This window comes from Schistocerca americana, chromosome 1 (genome assembly GCF_021461395.2).
Source record: "Schistocerca americana isolate TAMUIC-IGC-003095 chromosome 1, iqSchAmer2.1, whole genome shotgun sequence".
Taxonomy (NCBI): Eukaryota; Metazoa; Arthropoda; class Insecta; order Orthoptera; family Acrididae; genus Schistocerca; species Schistocerca americana.
In genome coordinates, this window is record NC_060119.1 from 1043137315 (window position 1) to 1043158500 (window position 21186).

Sequence of the window (21186 nt, forward strand, 5' to 3'; positions counted from 1 at the left end):
TTATGGCAGTACGGATCCGGTTCTTCAAGTCTTCCAGATTCTGTGGGTGTGGTGGTACATAAACGTTGTCTTTAACGAAAGCCCACAGTGAGGGTGTCAATTCCCGTGACTGTGACTGTGGAGCCCACGTGAGACATGCTAAGTCGCCAGCTCCTTGACGACCACTGCAATGGCTCGGTAGAGTTTCATCCAGATGTTCACACATTTCACGACTCCAGTGAGGGAGTGTCCCGCCTTGTTGAAAAATGAACTTGTTGTCGTGCAGACTCGAAAACAACCAGTTTTGTAACATAGCGAGATACTGCTGACCGTTAACCATGTTTCCATCAAAGAAGAATGGGCCTTAAACAGATGATGTAGATATCGCACAAAACACATTGACTTTGGGAGAATCTCGTATATGTTCAGTGGCTGCATGTGGGTTCTGTAGGCTCCAAATTCGAACTTTGTGTTTGTTTACCTGACCACTAACACGGAAAGTCGCTTCATCACTGAACACGATGCGTTGTGCGAAAGTGTTATCATTGTCAATAGCATCGAGAATCTCGTTACAAAATGCCACACGTTTGGGTTTGTCATCAGGACCCAGAGCTTGTAACAGCTGTAACTTGTACGGCTTCACAACCAACCGACGTCTCAAAACACTCCCGACTGGCACGACGGGTTGATTTTGAAGGACTACGTTGGAAAGCAATTTGAATTCGTGCAACATTGTCTTCAGAAACACGAGGGCGGCCAGGACTCTTTCCTTTACATACAAATCCTGTACCTAGAAACTGTTGATACCATCTGCGAATATTCCACCCATTCGGAGCATCAATTTGGTATCTCAACCTGAAACGTCTTTGCACTGTAATCACGGAATTGCACACCGCAAACTGGAGAACACAAAATGATTTCTGCTGCGGAGTAGCCATTTTAAACACATGACGGTTACCAACCAAAACAGAAGACAACTGAAATCTAGCGGCTATTAATATAAACTAGACTTTGTATTGGTTTCTCCAGTAGCCGAGCCGTGGAGCAGCGATCGATAGTTTGGACAATATAATGCTTTGTAACACGTGTGTCCTTTTTGAAACACCCTGTAATACCTTGGTTGGGACACGTAGAAAGAACGGTGGAGGACAGCACAGTCACGAAAGTTTTTAAAGGAAAACCCGGTGGACGTCGTATAAGGAGAAAACCAAGAATCAGATGGCTAGACAACGTGGAAGAGGACTTGAGAAGGATGGGAGTTAGAAGATGGAGAGCGAAAGCAGCCAGCACAGTAAAGTGGGCGGAGAGTGTCCGGGAGTCCAAGACCCTACAAGGGCTGTAGCGCCAAGCAGTAAGTAGTGAAGTGGGAGGAAGAGGAGGAGGAGGAGGAGGAGGAGGAGAAGGAGGAGAAGGAGATGATGATGATGATGATGATGATGATGAAGTTACCTGAAGCCATAATTGTGGATATGATATAAATTGATGTAGTAGTCGAAAAAGAACTAGATGAACTGCCTTCACCGCTGGCCTGTGTACAATTGGGAATGGGCTGGTTCAAATGGCTCTGAGCACTATGGGACTTGACATCTATCGTCATCAGTCCCCCAGAACTTAGAACTACTTAAACTAACCAAACTAACCTAAGGACATCACACAACACCCAGTCATCACGAGGCAGAGAAAATCCCTGATCCCGCCGGGAATCGAACCCGGGAACCCGGGCATGGGAAGCGAAAACGCTACCGCACGACCACGAGCTGCGGACTTGGGAATGGGATTCCAAAATGAATCAGCTTCATACGCTTTGCAGATCTATGCCAAAAACAAATTTCCTTGGTCTAGAATCAGCTTTAATTCCTTACGAAATGGTTCAACACTTGGAAAAATGTGCACTGAAACTTTCCCAAAACACTTTTCTGTTAGAGGTATTTTACCGATTACGGAATCTGAACAGCCATTCGCTACCAGCCTTGAAACTTGTTTTCCTAATTTATCTGCAAATCTTTCCGTTACAGTCTGCAGTTCGCTCCATTTAACGGAATTCTGAACAGAGTTGTTTTTTGTATCAAGTGTAGAGAGTGTCATCATTGGTTGTGATTTTTGGTCCAGTTATCCGTTTTGTTTTCCAGCTAATTCTTCTTTTTTTAGCACAAAATACGAATTTTATTGCGAGATTTCTAAACGTTGTAAAATGTCGACCTAACTGCAACATTCTGACACAACACTTTGGGTGGAAGCAACGATTATGATTTTATCATGCTCTCTCATTTTATCTTTTAAAGTTAATGATTTATATTCAGTCGTAATATTCCTCTTTTTCTGTTGCGTTACTACTTGAATACACATGAGAAGCGATCGGAGAGATGGTATTTAACATAACTCGTCACGGGGGCTTGAGCATGAGATCTGAGCAAGCTTGGCTTAGTTGCCTGCTTGTGATCGAAAATAATACATACATAATAATAGTGGCTACCGTACTAAGACGTACGATGCAATGTTACTACGGAAATGCCGAGGGTCACACAGCTGATAACTTGGAATTACGGAGTGTTTGCGGGAGGTCTCTCATGACTTTCGCTTAAATTTATCGAGTGTACCAAAAGACATATGATTTCCTCTACTTATCGAGGTTTTTTAAAGCGACCGTACGACTACAAAACCTGATAAAGTGAAGCACCCAGAAGACATGGACAAACAAATACCATTGGGGAGGGTATAAATGATGAGAGTTGCAATTCTCTGTGACAGGTAACAAGGGCATAAGTGTGCATTAGCGTTTGTCCTACCAGGCCTGGTCGGGTATGTAAGGGGGTGTGAACGGCGTCAGTTGTTAAGTGACTAGTATTAAGGACACGGATGTGCCATGTACTAGTTTGAGAGAGCGTTATCAGCAACTGCCAGAGTTTCAAAAAGACTCAATTGTGGATCTCGTTGTAGCCGGCTTGCCGAAAAGTGCAATATCTAGATTTGTGGAGCATTCGGATGTGACAGTAGGATTTTGGACTGCATGGGAACGTGAGGGCAGATATCCCCGTCGTCAAAGTTCCAGTTTACCAGATCTGACCAATGCCATCGAGGATTGCTGTATGATGTACCAAGCACATTGCAATCCTTTGATAGATAACTAATACGAATTCCAGCTGAGATAACGCTTGTGGTGTCACGTCACACCTAAGGCAACTGGGAAATTTATATTCAAGGTTACTCTGGGGAACGCCTGTCCTGGACATGCACCTGACGCAATTGTATGTGGTACATACTAGGTCATGCTTTATCCGATACTGATCACGTGGTCAGCAGGAACTTGTGTGTGATGCAGTTTAGTCAGGATGTAACGTGATATTCCGCCCATGTGTTGTAGTAACAAAAGTGGAAGGGGAGAGCTAGAGTCTTACTGGTCCACCGGGGAAGGGATAACCTTCATTTTCCCAACAATTTAGTGCCATGCAGTTGTCCAAGATGCGTAGGCGGGGTATCGGGGTACATCCCGACCTTGAGTGACGCAAGTGTGTGCCGACCAAATGGTCGGTATCAGGGTGCACCATGACCTTGAATGTACCATATACAGATATGTCATATATTGGCCAGGATGGGGGTTTTCCGAGGTGACCTTGAATATAGCTCGCCCAACTGCCACAGGCATAGCGCGACACCGGAAGTAACCTTGAAATAGAATCATTAAATCATTATCTCAGCCCGAAATCTTTTTGTTAATTTACTCCCCTTCACATCTGCTCATACCACTGGAGAACAAGTAACACACCCCGTGTCATCCTGCACCACTGGTCGGAGTCTAGGAGCAGCTGGTCTACGAAATAACCATACGATTCGTATGTTGCCAACGTACCAGAACAAAAAGGGCTGCTTTTGGCGTGGTGCCGTGACCAGGAACAATGGACTGGTATTAAATGGCGTTACATTGTGTTCAGTGGTGCATCACAGCTGTGCACTACCCTGGGTAATCAGGGCGGCGCCCTGAGGTGGGTTTCCATTATTCTAATGTTTTGGACAGCCACGGCAGTGGCACTCGTGGCATCATGGTGTTGGCAGCCGTCAGGAATGACTTCAGGTCACGGCTGGAAGTGACTGGGGAAATGGTTGTACATCGCAGACATCCTGCATGCTCATTTGTTACTTCTCATGACACAGTGGCGCCATTTTTTAAGCTGTCATTATTCTACTTGCATACTCTGCAAATCACATTGAAGTGCCTGGCTGAGGTTCATCGAGCCACCTTCACAATTCTCTATTATTCCAATCTCGTATAGTGCGCGGAAAGAACGAACAGCTGTATCTTTACGTACGAGGTCTGATTTCCCTTATTTTACCATGGTGGTCGTTTCTCCTTATGTAGGTCGGTGTCAACAAAATATTTTTGCATTTGGAGGAGAAAGTTGGTGATTGGAATTTCTTGAGAAGATTCGCCACAACGAAAAACGCCTTTGTTTTAATTATGTCCACTCCAAATCCTGTATCATTTCAGTGATACTGTATGCCATAGTTTGCGATAGTATAAAACGTGATGTCCTTTCTTGAACTTTTTCGTTGTGCTCCGTCAATCCTATCTGGCAAGGATCCCACACTGCGCAGCAGTCTTCTAAAAGAGGACGGAAAAGTGTAGTGTTGGCAGTCTCCTTAGTAGATCTGTTACATTTTCTAAGTTTCCCGCCAATAAAACGCAGTCTTTGGTTAGCCTTCCCCATAACATTTTCTGTGTGTTCCTTCCAATTTAAGTTGTTCGTAACTGTGATTCCTAGGTGATTAGTTGAATTTGCGGTCTTCAGATTAGACTGATTTATCGTGTAACGGTAGTTTAACGGACTCCTTCCAGCACTAATGTGGATGACCCCACACTATTCATTATTTAGGGTTAACTACCAATTTTCGCACCATACAGATACCTTTTCTAGATCGTTTTGCTATTTGTTTTGATCTTCTGTTGACTTTATTAATCAATAAATGACAGCGTCATCTGCAGACAACTTAAGACGGCTACTCAGATTGTCTCCCAAATTGTTTATAGAGAACAGCAAACGGCCACTACCTTGGGGGACGCAGAAATCACTTCTGTTTCACTCAATGACTTTCCGTCAATTACTAACTGTGACCTCTCTGACAGGAAATCACGAATCCAGTCACATAAGTGAGACGATTCTCCATAAGCACGCAATTTCACTACAAGCTGCTTGGTGTGGTACAGTGTCAAGAGCCTTCCGGAAAGCCAGAAATACTGAATCGATCTGAAATCCCTTATCAGTACCACTCAGCACTTCATGCGAGTAAAGAGCTAGTTGCGTTTTACAATAACGATATTTTCTAAATCCGAGTTGACTGTTTGTCAATAGACTGTTCTCTTCGAGGTAATCGATCATGTTCGAACATAATATATGTTCCATAATCCTGCTGCACATCGACGTTAATGATATGGGCCTGTAATTTAATGAATTACTCCTACTACCTTTCTTGAATATTGGTGTGATCTGTGCAACTTTCGAGTCTTTGGGTACGGATCTTTCGTCGAGCGAACGGTTGTATATGATGGTTAACGATGGAGCTATTGCATCAGGAACCTAATACGTATACAGTCTGGAACAGAAGACTTGCTTTTACAAAGTGATTTAAGCTGCTTCACTACTCCGAGGATATCTACTTCTACGTTACTCATGTTTGCAGATGTTCTTGAATCGAATTCTGGAATATTTATTTCGTCTTCATTTGTGAAGGCATTTCGGAAGACTGTGTTCAGTAACTCTGCTTTGGCAGCACTGTCTTGGGTGGTATCTCCATTGCTATCGCGCAGAGAGGGCATTGATTGTGTCTTGCCGGAAGCATACTTCACATACGATCAGAATCTCTTTCGATTTTCTTCACGATTTCGAGAAAAAGTTTCGTTGTAGAGCATTGAAGTCCACGCTTAATTTCCAGCTTCTGTAAAAGATCGTCAATCTTGGGGATTTTGCGTCTGTTTAAATTTGGCATGTTTGTTTCGTTGTTTCTGCAACAGTGTTCTGACCTGTTTTATGTACCAAGGAGGATCAGCTTCGTTGTTTGTTAATTTATTTGGTATAAATCTCTCAATTGCTGCGGATACTATTCCTCTGAATTCAAGCCACAGCTGGTCTCCACTTATATTATTAATTGCGAACGAATGGAGATTGTCTCTGAGGAAGGCGTCAAGTGAATTGTTATCTGCTTTTTTCAACAGGCATATTTTTCGTTTATTTTTTGGAGGATTTTGGTCTACAATATTCAGTCTCACTACGACAACCCTCTGATCACTAATCCCTGTATCTGTTTTTATGCTGGTTATTAACTCAGGATTACTTGTTGCTAAGAGGTCAAGAGTATTTTCACAGCCGTTTGCTATTGGTATGGGCTCATGAACAAACTGCTCGAAATAATTTTCAGAAAATGCGCTTAGCACAATTTCGGATCATGTTTTAGGCGTACCTGCGGAAGTAAACATGTATTTTCGCCAACATTTCGAGGGTACATTAAAGCCACCACCAACTATAATCGTATGAGTCGGGTACGTGTTTGAAATCAAACGCAAGTTTATTCGTCCACATGTGGCACATGTGTCTGTGACCTGTTTGCGTGATGCTGAAGTACTGCTGGCCCAGCAAGATGAATAGATATGTCTCCGACAGAACATGGGTTGGAGCATGTCGGAGCTCCCTGTGCCAGTAACCACGTTATCAAATACCAGTTACAACAGAGGTAAGCCATCTTTCCTCAGGAGGTGGTACAATGCTTTTACGAAAATGTTCCTAAGCGTGTCACTGTAAGCATCTAAGCCAGTGGGAGCGCTCATCCTACTGATAAGGAAGCTCTTAGTCCCAAGTTTCTAAATTTGACTCGATTTTGTAATCTCCGAAATAACTTCACATTCCCGCTGAACCCATGAAGTTTCACTTAATTTTCTCTTTCCATTTTTTTCATATGAATGCATGATGCCTCTTCTTTATGACTTGCCCAGAAGACAAGAGGCCGATAGGTGGTGCTAGGTGAAAATGTGGCTCAAGGGGGGGGGGGGGGGGGGGGCACTCAGACATGATCCCTGCTTTTTCGATAAACAGTGTCAGGATGGCTCTGTGGTTAACGCAACAGCCTACTAAGGAGATCCCAGGTTCGAGTCCCGATCTGGCTCACATTTTCAGTCGTTGCTGCCGATCCCGCATAATGTACCGATGCAGCTCATATCATCAGTTATGTTCCTCCTCCCCCCCCCCCCCCCACCTTCAGGTTACATAATTCCCCTTATGTCGTTAGGTAGTGTATTTCGATTTATGGATAAACTGACTTATCAGGTTTCGAGTCACCCTAAAGTCGACTGTTTTGCACAACTACACGAGTAATCCTACTGGCGCAAAACAGGTTTCTCAATTGTACTAGTATATGCACAATTTTTTAAAAAAGTTCGAAGCCTTAGTATTAAAAAATAAAGACACTGTTTGCGCCCATGTGGAGTAGCTTACATGTGGTGCTGTGCCGGCAGGTGGGGAAACCGCTGTACCTGTACGTGAAGGTGGACGACCCTTCGAGCCCGATCAGCCTCAAGACGGAGGTGCGGGTTCGCGTCCTGAACGACACGTCGTCGGCCGGCGGCGCCAGCGACCTCCCCCGCTACCCCCCCGGGCTGCTGCAGCCACACTACCTGCCGGCGCCGCCCACGCTGCTGCCGCGCCCGGGATCTGCGCCGGGCCCTGGACCCGGCACGGGGGCAGGGGCAGGGGTGGGGATGGGGCTCGCCTTCAGCCGCAGGCCGCCCACCGCTACGCCCAACTACAGGACCACCAACACGTCGACGTCGACGACGACATCGACGCCGTCGCCTCCGGCGCCATCGCCTTCGCCACCGTCACCGCTGCCACCAGATCTCAATCCAGGTACCACAGCACACACCTGCCCTTGCTGTTTATGTGTAATCTGTGTCGAACTAAAGGCCGAGATGGTGGCATGATATAGGTTAGCAAACGCAGATACCTCCCGCTGGGAACCCAGCAATAGTTCTCATTAATATACACAACATCTTTACATCTACACTGTGTGCCTACTCTAATGAGCCAAAATATTATGACCAGCTGCTTAATAGCTTGTCGGTCTGTCTTTGGATCGAAATGTCTCACTGATCCTGCTTTCAGCAATCCAAAAGATTGTTGATAGGCTTGTGGAGGTAAGTCGCATTAGATGTCTACGCACAGGTAATGTACTTCGCATAAATAACGGGCAGCTGATTTGCGTACGTGATGATGGTGGCCGATAGTGACCCATATGGATTCCATAGGATTTACATCAGACGAATTTGATCTCTGAGACATCAACGTTAGCTCACTATAAATCTACTGAAACTACTATAGCGTGGTTCTACTTGCGACAAACGGACAAATTTTCTGCTGAAGGATGACATGGCCCAAGGGGAAACATCAAACATGAAGGGATGCAGGTGGTTCGCAGCTGTCAGCGTGTCTTCTATTACTGTCACCGTTCGGAAGCAAAGGCAGAAGAATCTCTTCCATAGCATAATCCTGCACTGTTTACCTCTATAACGACATTTTTGGAGACGGCCATCGACCTAGTGAAGCAAAAATGTGATCCACCCGAAGAGCCAACACCTTGCCATTGATCGACGATCAAGTCCCGATAGTCCCGTACCCAATGCGATCGTAACACACGATGCCGTTTTGTCAACATGTGAACACCTAGGCATGGTCTTCTGTGGAGTTCCATTTTCAACAATGTACACTAATGGCCATTAAAATTGCTACACCACGAAGATGACGTGCTACAGACGCGAAATTTAACCGACAGGAAGAAGATGCTGTGATATGCAAATGATTAGCTTTTCACAGCATTCACACAAGGCTGGCGCCGGTGGCGACACCTACATCGTGCTGACATGATGAAAGTTTCCAACCGATTTCTCATACACAAACAGCAGTTGACCGGCGCTGCCTGGTGAAACTTTGTTGTGATGCCTTGTGTAAGGAGGAGAAATGCGTACCATCACGTTTCTGACTTTGATAAGGGTGGGATTGTAGCCTATCGAGATTGCGGTCCATCGTACCGCAACATTGGTGCTCGCGTTGGTCGTGTTCCAATGACTGTTAACAGAATATGGAATCGGAGGGTTCAGGAGGGTAATACGGAACGCCGTGCTGGATCCCAACGGCCTTGTATCTCTAGCAGTCGAGATGACAGTTATCTTTTCCGCATGGCTGTAACGGATCGTGCACCCACGTCTCGATCCCCGAGTCAACAGATGGGGACGTTTGCAAGACAACAACCATCTGCACGAACAGTTCGACGACATTTGCAGCAGCATGGACTATCAGCTCGGAGACCATGGCTGTGGTTACCCTTAACGCTGCATCACAGACAGGATCACCTGCGATGGTGTACTCAACGACGAACCTGGGTGCACGACTGGCAAAACGTCATTTTTTCGGATGAATCTAGGTTCTGTTTACAGCATCATGATAGTCGCATCCGTGTTTGGCGACATCGCGGTGAACGCTCATTGGAAGCGTGTATTCGTCATCGCCATAATGGCGTATCACCCGGCGTGATGGTATAGGATGCCATTGGTTAGACGTCTCGGTCACCTTTTGTTCGCATTGATGGCACTTTGAACAGTGGACGTTACATTTCAGATGTGTTACGTCCCGTGGCTCTACCCTTCATTCGATCCCTGCGAAACCCTACATTTCAGCAGGATAATGCACGACCTATGTTGCTGGCCCTGTACGAGCGTTCGTGGATACAGAAAATGTTCGACTGCTGCCGTGGCCAGCATGTTCTCCAGATCTCTCACCAATTGGAAACGTCTGGTCAATGGTGGCCGAGCAACTGGCTCGTCACAATACGCCAGTCACTACTCTTGATGAACTATGACATCGTGTTGAAGCTGCATGGGCAGCTGTACCTGTTCACGCCATCCAAGCTCTGTTTGACTGAATGCCCTGCCGGCCGAAGTGGCCGCGAGGTTCTAGGCGCTACAATCTGGAACCGAGCGACCGCTACGGTCGCAGGTTCAAATCCTGCCTCGGGAATGGATGTGTGTGATGTCCTTAGGTTAGTTAGGTTTAATTAGTTCCAAGTTCTAGGCGACTGATGACCTCAGAAGTTAAGTCGCATAGTGCTCAGAGCTATTTGAACCATTTTGAACTCAATGCCCAGGCGTATCAAGGCCGTTATTACGGCCAGAGGTTGTTGTTCTGGGTACTGATTTCTCAGGATCTATGCACCCAGATTGCGTGAAAATGTACTCACAAGTCAGCTCTAGTATAATATATTTGTCCAATGAAAACCCGTTTATCATCTGCATTTTTTCTTGGTGTAGCAACTTTAATGGCCAGTAGTGTATGATGAGCGGTGTGCTCCTAAGCACTTGTGCGTCTACCAGCATTGTGCTCTTTCAGCAGACATGCTACAGATCACCATCCATTCTACTTTAAAGAGCAGACAAGCCTCCGAACACCACGTTCTGTGAAGAGTCGCTGACATCCAACCATTCAGCGCCTAGTGGTAGTTTCACCGTCCTTCTACCTCTTTCTGGAAATGCTCAGGGCAGTAGCACGTGAACATTCGACCAGCTTCGCCGTTTTCGAGATACTCGTTCACAGGTTCTGCGCAATAATAACCTGCCCTTGGTCAAAGTCGCTTTCCTCTGTGGATTTCCGCATTTGCAGCCCATACTTTCACTACGGTGATCGCTGTCCGTGCTGCCCCGCTTACATACTTTTGTTATCGTGTCACGTGCCTGCATCGCCACCGGGTAGCGTCCAAAGTCGCGGTGGGCAGTGGTCATAATGATTTGGTTCATTAGTGTGTAGACGGACTATGAGGAATTGTAATAGGACCAAGATGGTTAAGTTTAGATTAGAAACTCGTGTCCGAAAAGGTACCGTTTTCCCGCTGAAAGCAAAATATCACACGTTGCTCTCTGATTCCTACTGCTCGTTGTTAAAAGCAGGGCTCGACGTGATAACCGCCAACAGATGCGGTACCTCTGTGCCATGTTCCGGTACACACGATCATCAGTCCCTGGTCCTCCGGCATCCGTTGCAGCCATAAGCCGCACCAGTAGGTCTTTTTCGGATGCCGCAGGGGTCTTCGAAATCAAGGGTTACGTGTGTCCCCACAAGTAGTAATCTAGGGATTCAGGTCGGGAGAAAGTGCAGGCCAAGCAACCAGCCACCGCGGTCTATCCACTATCGCCAAAATCCTTGGGCCAGATGATCTTGGCCTTCAAGTGAAAAATGAGATTGTGTGCCATCGTGCTGGAACCACAAGTTTCGGCGCGCATGCAGTGGCACATTTTTATAAAGGTGTGCACCCATTCCACCGAACTTCGCTGTACATTAACAACATGTCGGAGTATTCCGCAAACGTGTAGTTGACCATGTTCAGCAGTAACACAATAAAAATGAAATATACGTACCGCTTGGACTCAGATGTGCAGTGAGAGCTAAGGCCACAAGCACAACAGCAGGTACAGACCTCTCTGGGCAGATCACAAACTCAATGAACTGCATGTAAACAGACATGTAGTTGGCGTGAAACATCAGGCGTTCAGTGAACGACGTACCTAACACTCTAGTCAGTGGCACCGAAACTGCGAGAGATTTCAACAAGTGTTGTACTATTTCACGTGTAGCGGCAAAACGGCACGTTCCGGCACATGAGTTAAAATTAACCGATTTGGTCCCAAGTACAGGTCCTCAGCGTCTCTAAATTTAGTTACACCCTACATAAACCGCGAGATACGTTAGGGTGTGTGACGGAGGGTTATTTTCTCTACCAGTGTCAGTCCCCACATTTGCTATTCCAGTCGCTAATCTTCACATGTATCGCCGTCTTCACATGGATCGTGCATTCGACTGACAACTTTGCGCGTGCCGAATTTGTAATGTCATAGCCTAGAAAAATAACGTTTTAGTGTCTCCCATTGTGTAGAGGAATATTAAGCATGCCAGTTATACTGAACACACTTTTGATAGTAGACAAATGCGATGGAAGATCTCCACGTACATAACATGCAGACCATCTCTCTTTCCATTACAATATTGGAAGACGCCATACTGGATTTCATATTTGAAGGGTATAATGTTGTTGTTGTTGTGGTCTTCAGTCCCGAGACAGGTTTGATGCAGCTCTCCATGCTACTCTATCCTGTGCAAGCTTCTTCATCTCCCAGTACTTACTACAACCTACATCCTTCTGAATCTGCTTAGTGTATTCAGCTCTTGGTCTCCCTCTACGATTTTTACCCTCCACGCTGCCCTCCAATGCTAAATTTGTGATCCCTTGATGCCTCAAAACATGTCCTACCAACCGGTCCCTTCTTCTTGTCAAGTTGTGCCACAAACTCTTCTCCCCAATTCTATTCGATACCTCCTCATTAGTTATGTGATCTACCCATCTAATCTTCTGCATTCTTCTGTAGCACCACATTTCGAAAGCTTCAATTATCTTCTTGTCCAAACTATTTATCGTCCGTGTTTCACTTCCATACATGGCTACACTCCATACAAATACTTTCAGAAACGACTTCCTCACACTTAAATCTATACTCGATGTTAACAAATTTCTCTTCTTCAGAAACGCTTTCCTTGCCATTGCCAGTCTACATTTTATATCCTCTCTACTTCGACCGTCATCAGTTATTTATTGTATCTTAAAACTTAGGAATCTACGCCTTTTCGAAGCACAAGCACACTCAGTATCTTAAAAATGTGCCATGAAGTTACAGAAAACTTCGTATTGGTGGTCCAAAAATTTTTATATTAAACTCGTGTTCTATGAAAGTATGCCGTTTGAAGGCATCAGTACTCTGAAGATCCACCAAAACTCTATGTTCCTTACCGACTTCTTATAATTAGGTCAGGTAATATTTTTCATATGGGTCATCATTCTTCTGACTGATTTGATGCGGCTTGTAGCGAACTCTTCTCTTATGCCAAATTCTTCATCTTAATCCTAGATCATCAATTATTTGTTGGATATATTTCACTTTCTGTCTCCCTCTCCAGCTCCAGAACGTATTCCATGATGTCCTAAAACATGTTCTATCGCCCTGTTCTTTCTTCTTGTCAGTGTTTCCCATATGTCCGTTTCTTCACTGATTCTGAGGAGAATCTCTCCATTCCTTACCTTATCAGTCCAGAAAATTTTCAGTATTCTTCTACAGCACTAGATCTCGAACGCTTCGCTGCAGCTTACCTATAGTTCACGAATTACTGTTGTACAATGCTGTGCTGTAAACGTATTCTCGGAAATTTCATCCTTAAATTAAGGCGTATGTTTGACGTTAGCAGGTTTCTCTTGGCCAGGCGTGTTCTCTTTTTCTGTGCTTGTCTCTTTTTTATGCTCGCTTTGCTTCGCGCACCATGGTTTGTTTTGCTTCCAAGGTAGCAGAGTCCCTTAACTTCGTCTACTGTGTGAACACTAGGTTTTGTGTCAAGTGTTGCTATTCACATTCCTACCACTCCACTCCTCATTACTATCGTCTTTCTTCGGTTTGCTCTCAGTCCATATTCTGTAGTCATTAGAGTGCTCATTCCATTCAGCGGATGTAATTCTTCTTTCCCTTCACTTAGGATAAGAATGTCATCAGCAAATCTTACCATTGATATCCTTTCACCCTGAATCTGGATCATACTGTTACTTTTTTCACGTGTGGGTTGAATAGTAGGCCTGAAAGATTGCATCTAATCTGCTTTTTAATCCGAGCACGTCGTTCTTCGTCCTCTGATCTTATTATTGCCACTTGATTCTTACACTTGTTGTATATTTATTATCTTTCCCTGTAGCTTACTCCGTTTTCCTTAGCATTTCGAACATCTCGCACCATTTTACGCTGCCGAACACTTTTTCCAGGTAGACAGATCCTATGAACGTGTCTTGACTTTTCATCAGTCTTGCTTCCATTATCAAGCGCAGCGTTCGTGCTGCCTATCTTGTGCCTTTACCTTTCCAAAAACAAAACTGATCGTCATCTAAGGCGTCCCCAACTTTTACTATTCTTCTGTACGTTATTCTTGTCACTATCTTGGATGCTTGAGCTGTTAATCTTATTGTGCGATAGTTCACACACTTATCTCGACTCGCTGTCTTCGGAACTGTGTGGATAGTATCTTTCCGCAAGTCTGATCGTGCGTCGGCACTCTCAGACTCTACACGCGAACCTGAATAGTCGTTTAGTTAACACTTCCTCCCATGATTTTAGAAATTTTGATAGACTGCCTTGTTTCAAAATCATCCAAAGCGCTTTTAAATTCCGATTCTAAGATTAGATCCGCTATCTCTTCTGTACCGACTCCTGCTTCTTTTTCTAGTAGCCGGCCGCTGTGACCGAGCGGTCCTAGGCGCTTCAGTCCGGAACCGCGCTGCTTCTACGGTCGCAGGTTCGAATCCTGCCTCGGGCATGGATGTGTGTGATGTCCTTAGGTTAATTAGGCTTGTAAGTCTAGGGGACTGATTACCTCATATGCTAAGTCCCATAGTGCTCAGAGCCATTTTTTTCTAGTACGCCGTCAGACAAATGCTCTCCCTCGTAGGGGTCTTCAACGTACCGTTTCCATCCAACCGCTCTTTCTCCTGCTTTAACAGTGTAATTCTCGTCACACCCTTAATTTACCGACCACGCCTATAATTTTACCAAATGCTGTTTTGACTTTCCTACATGCTGAGGTAGCTCTCCAGGGGATCATCTCTTTATGGGATTTATGTTGTTGTATTCCTGGCTTTCGCTGAACATTTATTTACTTCTTCTTTCGGCGATCAGATGAAATATTTCATCTGTTACCCAAGATGGTGCATGACTTCTGTGCCTGGTTGTCTTGGGATCGGAAGGATTGCGAAACAGGACATTGAACATCTTTCGTGACCCAACTAGTTTTTAACTGCATTTATTAAGGGTTGTATTCTGGCTGCTTAGAGCTGAACATTGATCTTTCCTTTGAAACAGTAATAATAGACATTAACCCTGTTTGGGATCGAATATTAAAAAGTCACACAAATGCTTACTTTACGATAAATTGCAAGAATATTATTCCTTGATCTGACACATTATTTGAAGAGGGCAATACTTGTCTGGACAAATAATTTCAGTGCTTGCTGTAAGTGAAGTTACTAGAAATCATTAATTGTGGTTATAGAACAAATTGTTCACATACATACATCATTACTTAATTAATAGAAGTATTAAAGATCAGAGAATATTACTAGTAAAGAGCTGTCTTAATGGGAGGTAAAGCACACACACACACACACACATATATATATATATATCAGAAGCTCTGCTTATGAACAAGCCACGCAGTGGCTGATACCATGCCCCGACGTCTCTAGCATAATCGGGAAGCCTCACAAACTGGCACCCGACACATACACTGACACAAACACTTCAAAATGGTTCAAATGGCTCTGAGCACTATGGGACTTAACATCTATGGTCATAAGTCCTCTAGAACTTAGAACTACTTAAACCTAACTAACCTAAGGACAGCACACAACACCCAGCCATCACGAGGCAGAGAAAATCCCTGACCCCGCCGGGAATCGAACCCGGGCGTGGGAAGCGAGAACGCTACCACACGACCACGAGATGCGGGCACAAACACTTCACACCGATGAACGTTTATTGACATTGCGGCTCCTGTCGCAAAATCCAGTTAACTTTAAGTGACTAAAGAGCGGACAACGCCAGAAGTCTGGAAACTTTCCTTAAATTTCAGGTCAGAAGAAACAATTAAGCTGGTGCGCATCCAAATGTATTATAGAGCCACACATGTGGCCACTTGCGGAACCGCCCCCGAAAGTGCACGGAAAGCGGCAATTATTTCACTGACCAAATTAAGTGCGCTAAGAGATTTTACAAGACAGCTACTGTGATAAATCACTGCGGAAACCCGCAATTACGGGTTTAGCGCCACGCTCTCTCTCACAACACGGTGTAACAATTATCTGGAAACACCAGGAAGCTACAGTAACCTGTTCAAAACTAAACAGGACAAAACGTACTAAGTGAAATGCGGGTGTTTAACACGAGTTAATTCCCTCCCATAAAACATTGGCACAACATGCGGCAAGTAACAAGATCATACAAATGATGATTAATTTACACAAAGGACTAGCCCAGTACTCTTGGCAACCTTAAACATACCTGGAAATGCTCTAGTGAAAAGAATAATAATTAATTCCTCATGGAACTTACAATCGTGACTGTTGGCATAACAGCTGATTAAACTACAAAGCAACACATTAGAATGTTTCAAATACCTTAAAAGAGCCCAGTAAATACACACAGCCGTTTAAAAGCAGTTAATGTGACAGACTGTTGGTGAGAATAATTTCGGGCTCCAGCGTGATGAAATACATCTCGTGCAGCCACAAACAACCCCCTTCAGTATACAGTCGTATTTAGAAAGCTGAGTAGCAAAGGAATAAACTACCAGCAACATTTCGTAAAGACCAAAAAATCTTGGAAAACTCACTCAGAAAATACACAATTCTCACAGTATGGGTCTTTTTCTTCTTCTTTTTCCTCTTCGTCTTCTCTCGTTTTTTATTTATTTTTAAACAGTAATTTAATCCACACATTAGTGCCACTTAAAGCGCGGAAGGCAGAGCAGTGATTGCGATCTGATCGTTAAGACTTCTACTATCAAATCCTCGGTGGGACGAAATTAATAGTTCCAAGAACAAATCGAAATGGGTTGAAGCGACCCGAATGCGAACAAAAAAAAAAAAAAAAAAAAAAATGCTCACAACGATATTGTCAGTCTTTCACCAGGTGAGCACGTGAGCAAGTATTAAAGGCGACGGAAGTTCTCAAAGTTGGTCACCCGGCATAATGCAGAAAGGTCACGGCGGGGATGGAGCAGCCCGCAGCGCGCGTGGTCTTCCTGCGTCAGTGTAGTGGAACTGCTCCACAAAGCGGCATCTGACGGAAGAATCCACGGAGACTGGCAACCAGTGTCATCCTGCCGGCCGACGATTCCACCTTGATGCGTTTACGTATCCACCGTAGAACCGCCTCCATGCTCGGGCTACACATCAGGATCCACAGAGCGGATCCACGCGATCACAACACGGACCTACCCCACCGTTACTCTCCGTCGTCGACAAACCGTCCCTCTTCCCCAGTCCTCACTCCAAGCGACTTAACGTCCAAACCTCTTCCTGCCGTCTGCACGGAACGGATCTCGCGCCCGCTCTCTCTTGCCAGAGCCAAACATAACCACTTCCAGAGCGTGAAGCGAGGTATCGAAAGCAGGCACGCTCACAAGGTTTCTCCACAGTTACTTTTCTTGTACATGTATTTGCCTGTCCAACATCTGCGATTACCCTGTTGAGAGATGTCCGTTTCCCTCCAACTGAGGTCCGCAGCTCGTGGTCGTGCGGTAGCCTTCTCGCTTCCCACGCGCGGGTGCCCGGGTTCGATTCCCGGCGGGGTCAGGGATTTTCTCTGCCTCGTGATGACTGGGTGTTGTGTGATGTCCTTAGGTTAGTTAGGTTTAAGTAGTTCTAAGTTCTAGGGGACTGATGACCATAGATGTTGAGTCCCATAGTGCTCAGACCCATTTGACCCTCCAACTGAAATGCATCCTACGCTACTCATTATAGCCTCAGAACACTCTAAGCGTATCATTTTTTTTATTTTAGTCTGGTGTCTTCCGACTGGTTTGATGCTGCCCTCCATGAATTTGTGTCCTGTACCAACCTCTTCATCTCAGAACACCTCTGCAACCTACGTCCTTAATTATTTCCAGGATGTACTCCATTCTCTGTCTTCCTCTACAACTTTTACCCACTACAGCTCCCTCTAGAACCATGGCAGTTATTCGCTGATGTCTTAAAAGATGTTCTATCGTCCTGTCCTTTCTTCCTGTCAATGTTTTCGTATATTACCTTCCTCTCCGATTCTGCGCAGAACCTCTTCGTTCCTTACCTTATCAGTTCACCTAATTTTTAACATTTATCGGTAGAACTGAAACGTCCCCTTTGAAAAATTAAGAATGAATGTTCTGGTAAACTTCTACGTTATTTGATTTTTTAACAGCTGTGCAAAACTCAACGTACTCTGACAGTTTTCTCTTTACTTATTCTGATCACCACTAAACCGACACACAATATTTTTAGCGCAACGCAATCTGACTTTCAATAATCCCTACAAAAGAATGGCTGCTCTGACTAACAACAACTTATACCTTTCATGATTACTTACCTCACAAAAATTTTCGTTACTCGATCTACTGCAATACAGAGAGCGCCAATACTGCCAGTTAAATAAAAGATTCTAACTACTGAAGGCACTAACTACTGATAGGCATAGTTAGCAAATGAAAGATTTTGATAGAGAACAAACAATGTATTTACCTTAATAGTCTTCAAAATTCACATAACATCCAGTCTTACAAATTTCCTTTTTCTGACGGACACACATCCAGATCGTCCGCTCTCAAAACTCTGGCATCTCTCTCCCCACATCCACCACTGCTGGCGGCTCACCTCCAACTTCACAACACTACGCGCTGTTCACATCCAACAGCCCAACACTACACAAGCGACTATTCCAACAGTGAGTCCAACCAGCCACAGACTGCACACAGCGCAGTCAGCGATTTTCACACAGAGCAATACGTGATGTTACCAACATAAAAACCTAAACAGCCTACTTACAGAACCACATCTCAAATGCTTCGATTCTCTTCTGTTCCGGTTTTCCTACAGTTCATGTTTCACTGACATATAATGCTGTGCTCGAGATGTACGTTCTCAGAAATTTCTTCCTGAATTTAAGGCCTTTGTTTGATACTAGTAGACTTCTCTTAGCCAGGAATATCCTTTTTGCCAGTGCTGCTGTTGATGTCCTCCTTGTTCTGTCCGTCAGTGGTTATTTTGCTGCGTAGGTAGCAAAATTCCTTAACTTCCTCTACGTCGTGATCATCAATCCCGATGTTAAGTTTCTCGCTATTCTCTTTTCTCCTCTTTCTCATTATTTTCGTCTTTCTTTGATTTACTCTCAGTCCATATCCTGTACTCATTAGACTGTTCATTCCATTCAGCAGATCACGTAATTATTCTTTACTTTCACTCAGTATAGCAATGTCATCAGGGAATCTTATCATTGATATCCTTCCACTTTGGATTTTAATTCCACTCTTGAACCTTCCTTCTATTTTCCTCATTACTTCTTCGATGTATATATTGAACAGTAGGGGCGAAAGATTACATCTCTGTCTTACACTCTTATTATTCACTCTTGGTTCTTGTTCATGTTGTATATTATCCGTCTCTCCTTATAGCTAACCCTTACTGTCCTCAGAATTTAGAACATCTTGCACCATTTCACGTTGTCGAACGCATTATTAGTGTCGACAGATACTATAAACCTGTCTTGATTTTTCTTCTAGTCCTGCTTCCATTATTAGCCGCAATGTCTGAACTGCGACTCTGGTGCCTTTACGTTTCCCAAAGCCAAACTGATCGACATCTAACACGTCCTCAATTTTCCATTCGACTCTTCTGTATATTATTCTTGACAGCAAGTTGGATCCCAGAGCTGTTAAGCTGATTGTGCGATAATTCTCGCACTTGTCAGCCCTTGCTGTCTTCGGAATTGCGTGGCTGATATTTTTTTCCGAAAGTGTGATGGTGTATCGCCAGACACATACATTCTAAACACGAACGTGAATAGTCGTTTTGTTGCCACTTCGTGCCAATGATTTTAGAAATTCTCTGGGAATGTTAACTATTCCTTCTGCCTTATTTGATCTTAAGTCTTTCAAACAAAAAAGGCAACACCAAAGACACCACAGGATAGGAAATTGCAAGTAACTCGTTTCAAATAATAATTGACTCCTTTCCTGCTATTCCAACACTTCTTAATTTTTTATTTGCTACCTGTGACTGAAATAAAATTGTTTTCATGCAAACAGCTATGTTACAGCCTAATAATTTTCTTCGGTGATTGTGTCTTAACTAAATCCTCCAGATATGGAAGCTAAATAGTTAAGTTATTTGTAAGTGCTCCCTTCTTCTAGCAGACGGACACGCGGCTCGGAAAGTATTTCATTAAAAGTCACCAGCCGGTCTCTCTCTCTCCCCCCCTCCCCCTCCCTCCCTCCCTCCCTCCTCCTCCCTCCTCCTCCCTCCTCCTCCTCCTCCTCAAGTCAGTGGAGACACACCAGTGCAGCATCTGTTCTGACTCTTCAAACGAATTCCTAAATTCGTAAAGTGGTTCGGATGTTCCCAGTCACAGCCATGGTCGCTGCTACGCTCCGCGTACTCGGCAACAGGCTACTTCAAAGAAAATGGGATACCAAGTTTACAGATAAATCATTTGAGGTACGCTCATACAACGTTTCCTCGCTTCAAGTAAATGAATTATTCCCAAGTGTCCCTACACAGGTCTATCTCTTAAAATTAACACTAAACGAATGAAAGCTGTCCCCCTAGCTTCAGCCTTTATCCCAGCACAACGCAACCAAAACCACCTTCATGATTCTCAGAGCTATAATTCCGCACACTCGTGTGGCCTAATGTGCAGTTTTCCGAAACAAGTCTCAGTCTTCTTCGGCAAAAGTTGCTCCAGACAACTTCCTCTCTGTGACTAGCCTCAGCTGAGCTGTTGTTATCTGTGCAGCCAAACATAGAGAGATATTTGGAAGATCTTCTAAGCCCCGCGGCAAGATTAAGCCGCTTGCAAACCGTGAATCTAAAGGAATCATAGCTTCCAGTAATGCATGTAAAAGGCAAGCTTCTCTTCGTTGTCGGCAGCGCTTTCCATTGCTTTACTCCACTCTTCCAAAAGATACATATGGGTGCTGACAATGCGTTGATTTCGTTGAATATTGGGCGCCATTTACTTGATCAAGGTGGGCACCAACGTCTAGATACATTTAAAGAATGATGTATTTTCTATCAAACTTTCGTTATTATAAATGAGTTCTTTGTTCACCAGTGTAGCTAGTTTCGAGAGTTTCTTCATTTTGAAGTGCGCAGTGGATGCACGAGTATGATGTGGCCATGCGGTTCTAGGCGCTTCAGTGTGGAACCGTGAGGCCGCTACGGCCTCAGGTTCGAATCCTGCCTCCGGCACGGGTGTGTGTGATGTCCTTAGGTTAGTTAGGTTTAAGTAGTTCTAAGTTCTAGGGGACTGATGACCACAGATGTTAAGTCCCATAGTGCTCAGAGCCA

General features: G+C 44.5%; 1 protein-coding gene across 1 annotated transcript in view; it reads left to right on the forward strand.

Annotated features, from left to right (window-relative positions):
• LOC124596169 (tyrosine kinase receptor Cad96Ca) overlaps positions 1–21186 on the forward strand; it is a 500081-nt gene that overhangs the window by 336583 nt on the left and 142312 nt on the right. The window contains exon 3 of the mRNA XM_047135210.1: positions 7478–7868. Coding sequence (XP_046991166.1) covers positions 7478–7868 — 391 coding nt within the window. The remainder of the gene's footprint in view (positions 1–7477; positions 7869–21186) is intronic.